The 7,626-nt window shown below is 52.3% G+C and overlaps 1 protein-coding gene across 1 annotated transcript; it reads left to right on the top strand.

Moving 5' to 3' along the window:
• The first annotated feature begins 2,373 nt into the window (after window positions 1-2,373).
• Window positions 2,374-6,412, top strand: MAFA (MAF bZIP transcription factor A). The gene has a single exon (XM_083749386.1). It carries the CDS (start codon window positions 3,082-3,084, stop codon window positions 4,051-4,053), a length of 972 nt encoding a protein of 323 aa, XP_083605512.1. The 5' UTR covers window positions 2,374-3,081; the 3' UTR covers window positions 4,054-6,412.
• The last annotated feature ends 1,214 nt before the right edge of the window (window positions 6,413-7,626 follow it).

Genomic DNA, 7,626 nt, shown 5'->3' with positions numbered 1-7,626 from the left:
CCGTGGTGCCAGGTTTAATAAAACAGTCCTGGGGTTTTGTTTCTTACCTGGCTTTCAGATGCTGCTGCTTGATTTGATCCTTATTCCAGCTTTCCTCCCGAAGGAGTCCGAAGGGATGTCATGTTTCCTCCCAAAGGAGTCCCAAATGTCATAAACAGCCCAACATTAAATTCCAAAAATGCGAAACGATTTTCAGTATGTCTACAACAGTTTAAGGGATGCGGGTGGCGCTGTGGGTTAAACCACAGAGCTTAGGACTTGCCGATCAGAAGGTTGGCGGTTTGAATCCCCGCAACGGGGTGAGCTCCCGTTGTTCGGTCCCTGCTCCTGCCAACCTAGCAGTTCGAAAGCATGTCAAAGTGCAAGTAGATAAATAGGTACCACTCCGGTGGGAAGGTAAACGGCGTTTCCGTGTGCTGCTCTGGTTCGCTAGAAGCGGCTTAGTCATGCTGGCCACATGACCCGGAAGCTGTATGCCGGCTCCCTCGGCCAATAAAGCGAGATGAGCACCGCAACCCTAAAGTTGTCTGCGACTGGACCTAATGGTCAGGGGTCCCTTTACCTTTACCTTTACAACAGTTTCAAACATACAGTGGTACCTAGGGTTACATATGCTTCAGGTTACCGACTCCGCTAACCCAGAAATAGTACCTCGGGTTAAGAACTTTGCTTCAGGATGAGAACAGAAATTATCCTCCGGTGGAAGCGGGAGGCCCCATTAGCTAAAGTGGTGCTTCAGATTAAGAACAGTTTCAGGTTAAGTACAGACCTCCAGAACGAATTAAGTACTTAACCCAAGGTACCACTGTACTTACTTTAAAGACTGCTTGTTATATGCCTCCTTAGAGTCCAAGGGCAAGGTATTTAAATAGACAGAGGTATTTAAACCACAGGGCTTGTCCTTTGCCCCATTAGAGGACCAGGCTTGGCTGACCCAAACCGTTGTGCCTTCATTTCCTCCCACAAGGCCGTTCTGCTCCTTCCAGAGAGAGGGAAAGAACTGTGGCCAAGAGGGCTTGCTTTGCAGGTCGAAGGTCCCAGATCCAATCATACCCCTCACCCACCGCTGCAACACAGACTCATAGGATTGTAGAGTTGGAAGGGTTCCCCAAAGGTCCTCTAGTCCAACCCCTTGCAATGCAGAGGAATCACAGCTAAGGAACTCCTGACATACAGGCATCCAAACTGTGTTTAAAAACCTTCAGAGAGTCCACTACCTTCCAAGGCAAAAGAATATAATTGTGGAGTTGGAAGGGCCCTCCAGGGCCATCTAGTCCAACCCTTTGCAATGCAGAAATCACAGTGAAAGAATTCCTGACAGATGGCCACCCACTTTCTGTTCACCTCCAGTGAAGGAGAGTCCACGCCAGAGCTTTTTTGCAAGATGATTCGAGCTTTTTGTATTTTATCTGTCCTGTTTAACTTTTTGTAAGCCACATTGAGTTCCGTTTTTTTGGGGGGGGAAAGGTGGGATAAAAATAATAAAAATAAAAATACTCCGATTCAGAAAGATCCCCTCCCTAAGGTTGGTTTGAATCCATGGGCTCCGGCCCCAACCTCTCCAATGGATTTAATTCTCCAAATTAAAAAGGCCTGGGCACTAGCCGGGGATGTTTCCCCGCGCGAGACCTCGGAGAGCAGAAACTGCGGGGCTCAGAGGCCGGGTCTGTGGGAAGCGCCTTCCTGCCGCGCTCCTTCGCAGGAGGCAAAGAGGCCGGGCGACGCGAGCCCTTCGGATGACTTTGTGCGTAATGGCATTTGCTGGCGCGGCTCCCATGCATCCATCCTCTCTCGTGCCGAATGCAGACGAGTGCAGGCTCCTCGGGGCAGGGACTCGCTCGCCCGGGTGCACAGCGCCGTATTTACCGGGGTAGCCGGGCAAGCCAGTAACAAAGCGCCGACGGACGGAGTTGCATGCGCGCTTTCTCCATCTCCACTGCGCAAAGGCGCTTCCGTTCTCCTTCCCTCGGGCGCCCTGGCGCTTTCAGAGCCAGAAGTTGGCAACTGTCCCCGGACTCCCTGAGCCATCCGAGGCGCGCCTCCCCTCCCCCATACACCTTCCCCGGGGCGCTTGTCCCCCCCAAGACGGACCCCGGGGCTGCTTTTCCTCTGCGCGGCCACAAGAGGGAGCTTCCCCTCTCTCCCCCCTCCCCTTTCCCTCCCCCCTCCTCCTCCTTGGCTTCCAGCTGTTCCCGCCAGAGACTGACAGCTGGGCCCGGGGGTTGCTATAGGGATAGGCAAATTGCCCCGCCAGCCCCGGCTCGTTATAGGCGGGGAGGTGGCTGCCCCCGCCTCGGCGGGCGGGGCCTGGCGCCGCTCCCTATAAAAGGAAGAATGCTCCATTCAGCACTTCAGTTACTCGCCAACGGGGGGGAGGCGGCCGAGGGGGCGGCAGCAGGAGGAGCAGCAGCGGCAGCGCTCGGGACCCTCGCGCGCCCTGCAAAGCGGGCAGGAGGAGGGGACGCGCGTCTCGTGCAATTCCGGGACGCCCCCCACTTGCTGGGGGGGGGGGGCAAGCAAAAGTGCCGGGAGGGGGGCGCTGGCCGCTTGGCAAAGCCGCTTCTCTGCTGCTCCTCCTCCTGCCGCTGCTTTGCTGCTGGGACCCCGGAGCGTCGGCGGAGAAGGAGCCGAGCCGAGGCAGGGAAGCGCGCCCGGCGTTGCAGCTGAGCGCCGAGGCCAGGCTGGAGGGGGGCTGCCCGGAGCCCGCAGGACGACCACCGCCCTCCCTGCACCGCCTCTTCCCCGCGGCGCGCCCCCCTCCTGGCCCCGTGGACTTTTTGGAGTGAGGGCAACTTTCCCCGACGACGCCTCCTTCGCCCTCGCCAGCGAAAGCCGCTTCTTCCATTTTCTCTTTCTCTCTCCGCCTACCCCGCTCCAATCTTTCTCCCTCTCTCTCTCCTTCCTCGCAAACTCTCCTCCACTGAGATCGGACGCAGCAACTTTTCCTGTTTCTCCTCTCCGGCTGCCGTCGGAAGGGGACCTGAGCGGAGACCGGGCGGCGGGCGTCGTCGAGGCGGCCTCGGTGCGCGGAGCTCGGGGGCCGGGGCAGGCGGCGGCCTGGGCGGCCCTCTATGCGGTGAGATGGCGTCGGAGCTGGCCATGAGCGCGGCGGACTTGCCAACCAGCCCGCTGGCCATCGAGTACGTCAACGACTTCGACCTGATGAAGTTCGAGGTGAAGAAGGAGCCGGCCGAGGCGGAGCGCTTCTGCCACCGCCTGCCGCCGCCGGGCTCGCTCTCCTCGACGCCCATCAGCACGCCCTGCTCCTCCGTGCCGTCGTCGCCCAGCTTCTGCGCGCCGAGCCCCGGAGGGCAGCCACCGACGGGCCTCGCCCACCCGGGAGGCGGCGGCGGCGGGGGTGGCGGAGGCAACCCCGGAGGGGCGTCGGGCAAGGCCCAGCTGGAAGATCTCTACTGGATGTCGAACTACCAGCACCACCTGAACCCCGAGGCGCTGAACCTGACGCCCGAGGACGCCGTCGAGGCGCTCATCGGACATCACCACCACCACCACCACCACCAGGGCGGCTACGAGGGCTTCCGGGGGGGCCAGCCGTTCCCCGGCGAGGAGTTGGCCCCGTCGGGTCACCACCACCCTCACCACCACCACCCGGGTCACCACCACCACCACCCGGGGGCCGGGCACCACCCTCATCACCACCACCTGCGCCTGGAAGACCGCTTCTCCGACGACCAGCTGGTGTCCATGTCGGTGCGCGAGCTGAACCGGCAGCTGCGCGGCTTCAGCAAGGAGGAGGTGATCCGCCTCAAGCAGAAGCGGCGGACCCTCAAGAACCGCGGCTACGCGCAGTCGTGCCGCTACAAGCGCGTTCAGCAGCGGCACATCTTGGAGAACGAGAAGTGCCAGTTGCAGGGCCAGGTGGAGCAGCTCAAGCAGGAGGTCTCCCGCCTCGCCAAGGAGCGGGACCTCTACAAGGAGAAGTACGAGAAGCTGGCCGGGCGCACCTTCGCCGCCGCCGCCGCCAGGGACCCGTCGCCCGCCCAGGGGGGACCCGCGCCGGGCAAGCCGCCCTCCGCCGACTTTTTCATGTGAAGCCGCGGGCGCGACGGCGCGGACGGGACTGGGGGAGCCCCCATCCCACCAGCCCTCGAGGACAAGCAAGAAAGCGGTGGGGTGGCGGGCGTGTGAACCCCTGTGGATTGGCCTCCTCGCTCGCCTCCGGAGAGAAGTTGTAAATACCCGAAGGGGCGCACCGCCTCGCCAAGGCTTCGCGGTTTCTTTCTTGGGGGACCCAGGTCGCCAACCCCCCCCACCCCGGGACAGAGGGGAAACCAGACCTGAAGTGGAGGTGGGGTGGGGAGAAAGACCCTCTCCCCACCAAGTTCGCCCGCTCCACCTTCCTTGCACTGACTGCGTTCATACCTTTTTCTATGTACGAAAGCCGACTTGAATTCTTCTTTCCTCGCGCCCCTAGACTTCGTACTGACTGGCTCTCCTTCCTCCTCTAGCCCCCTCTCCCCACTTTTCCTGCCCTCCCGCACCTCTTGATGCCTCGTCTTTCCTCCGCTGTTAGTCCCTGGCGTGTTCGCCCCGTCGGCTGGCAAAGGAGGCGCGCGGACTTGTACATTTCGTCGCGGGGACGGACAGACGGACGGACGCACGCGCTCCGGGGGACAGGCACCTTTTTTTGGGCAAGGAGGAAGAAGGACAACTTTTCTGTCTCCCCCACCTCAACGTAAACCAAACGAAAGCGCCGGAGCAGCCAAGCCCCCCCGCCTCCAAATAGCCCTCGACGTGAAGAAGCAGCAATAGGATTCTGGCGACCAAGGACAGCGCGGTTGGAGAGGGATCCCCAACTTCCTTTCTCCTTTCCTTCCTTCCTTCCTTCCTTGGAGAGCCCGAGGGGGACCTCATCCTGCCGCGGCGCCCGACCGGCTCTCTCCCGGCTCTCCTCCGCCTCCTCGAGACCCCCTTCTCTCCGCATTCCTGCATGCCGGACATGTATGGGATTTCAGTAAAATCTCTCCCCCAAACCCGCCCCGTCCCTTACGAGAACGGATGAGGGGAAAGCATGAATCAGTTGTTCTCCCCGCCCCTCCCCAAACTTTGTATTTTCTCCTCTTACGTCCAGAATTTCCCCCCTCTCCCCCCTCCTTTTCGGTGCATCTTAAACAAACAGAATCTGATAGTCTTTAAAAAAAAAAAAAAAAGATTTTGCAAAGTGATATTTTCTGCCTCCCTCCTCTCCTGATGGAACAATGATGCTCAAATAACTCTGGACCTTTTTTCCCCTTGCGAGGAGTCGGCCTCCGCAATCTGGGTTGAGTTTACTTACCTTTTTAATTCCCCTCCTTTTTTTCTTAATTATTATTTTTGTCTGTGTGCGTTTTTTATTTAAAAAAAAAAAACCAAACCAACGGGGAACTGAGCCAGACTTAACTTATTTAAGGTGTCCACTTGTACATATTAGTAGGTCTTTAGTTTCCTCCTCCTGCTCTCCCACTGCCCAGTCTTATCTTCTGGACCCTTTACTTTGCTTGGTGACTTTAAAAGGAAAAAAGAAAGAAAGAAAACTTTAAAAAAACAAACACGAGTCTTAATGAAAGTTTGTATGTAATAGCATGCAAATAATATAAGAATTAATTTAACGATGTTGACAAAGCCGAATGCACTATATACAGTAATCAATTGGATTAAATAATGCTGTTTGTTTTATAGAGATTTAAAATTATCTATGCTGTTTAAAACAATATTGGGGGAAAGAAAAGTAAACACTCTTAAAGACCATTTGAAAGGCAATAGAGTTAATATATGAACTGCAATCTGTTGGCTGCTATATAATAATATTACTAATACTATGCACCAGAATTATTTATTAAATTCCAAGGAAACGAAATAACGGTTTGAACCTTGATTTATAAAATGCACACTTTATTTATTGCTAATAATGATGATAATAATAATACAAACAAACAAAAAAATGCAATTGTGCTTTTGGGTGAAGGCTTAACTGATTCACAGCTGGGCTATTTTTTTTAAGATAAAAGTTGTTTGTTTAAAAAGAGGACTCTTAGGAATAAGTATCTTTAAAGCATATGGGTATTTCTCAAAACCCGGCACAATTTGTGAAATTTTGGAACCTGGTGCATTTTTAGGTGCAAGGCATTTTAAATGAAATTTCAATTTCTGTGGGTTTTTAAAACACTGTTGCATCCAGATACAACCAATTTCATCTCTAGAGCTTCGATACGGTTCTTAATTTTGTCCCCACATCCTGCTCTTGAGCCATGCAGGCTGTTGCAACCTCAAACCAACTGAATATTTATATATATAGATATATTTTTGTTTGTTTGTCATGAATTGTTTCTTCTTTGTGTTTCAGGCATCAGTGCAAAAAGCCTCCTTCTAGCTTTCATTTGCTACGAAACAAAAATAAATCTCTTTAGACATATTTCTTCGTCTTGCTGCATTTTCTAGTCTTGTCCCGCCCCCCCCCCCAAAAAAAAATATTTGAACGCATTTTGCACATTCTGGGAGCTGTGTCTTGGGATTATTGGATGTAGGAAATGAAATGGCCATTGCCTCTCCCGTTTTTCTTCTTCACATTTTCTTTGCAAGAAAATCAGAAGTGTGTTCGGAGACGGAGTGATCAAGAGAGTGGGGATGTGTGGGGACTGTGCACGTTTAGCCTGTGATCTTCAGGAATTTGAAAAATTACCGGTATATTCAATTTACCTAAATTCAAAGACCTCCCGCCCAGAACTGTTCTGTTAGCACACTGTCAAATTAAATTAATCTCTATTAATAAGAAGGCTGGGAAAGATTGCTGAATGAGGCCAATGCCCATATAGTCCAGCATTCTGTTCTCACAGTGGCAGACCAGATGCAACAATGGAAAGCCTGCATTATTTATTTCGATATTCTGATTTCTTGGAGCTATGCTGCAATTACACCACTTACCATTTAAAACAACTAGATTATTCCCCTCCCCCATATCTGTGATTTTTTAATTTATTGCCATTTGGGCAGCAGCTTTTTGAGAAAGGAAAGAGCCTTGTCTTCTGAATTCCTTATTGGCAAAGGTATTTGCATGCAGCCTTTAAATAATAGAAGGTATATTTAAAATGTGGCTTTTAAAAAATGTGTTAAATTCTTGGCTTATTTTAGGTTTACGATATAAGAATGGGTATATTTGTGGAATGTACCACAGATTGTTATTTCCTCCCTCCCTCCTATTGGGGAAATGACTTTTTCATGCTGGATTTAAAACAATTATTCTCATCTGCCACCCCTCCCACTTTTAAGATTCTAAATGAAAGAGTTTCATCGGAGTAGAAATTGGGTATATTGTTTCATTTTGTTCCCAGTTAATTAGTTAAAAGAAAATTTTGCTCCAGTTGGAGAGCTCTTTTTAACCGCTTTCCTCACTGCCTGTTTTTATAACCAAATGCAGAGTGTATCCACTTGACTTTTATTTTAGATGGTAATAAATTGGCTTATTTCCTACTTCAGCTACTTAGGGGTTTATGTTCTCTTTTAAATCAATCCATATAACTTCTTTAAAATACTGTGGGTGTTGGAAGAATGGAGTGTGGGGAGGATGTGCTGATTTTAACAGCGTGAATTTCTTAAACCTAGGAAGTTAGAAAAGGGAGTAGGTATTTT

Source organism: Podarcis gaigeae (genome assembly GCF_964106915.1).
Source record: "Podarcis gaigeae genome assembly, chromosome: 7".
NCBI classification, from domain to species: domain Eukaryota; kingdom Metazoa; phylum Chordata; class Lepidosauria; order Squamata; family Lacertidae; genus Podarcis; species Podarcis gaigeae.
Note: the sequence above shows the minus strand (reverse complement) of the source record. Positions and strands in the feature narration are given on the sequence as shown.

What these genes read in the sequence shown, in the direction of transcription:
- MAFA (XM_083749386.1), top strand. Translation starts at nt 3,082, where the DNA reads ATGGCGTCGGAGCTGGCCATGAGCGCGGCGGACTTGCCAACCAGCCCG.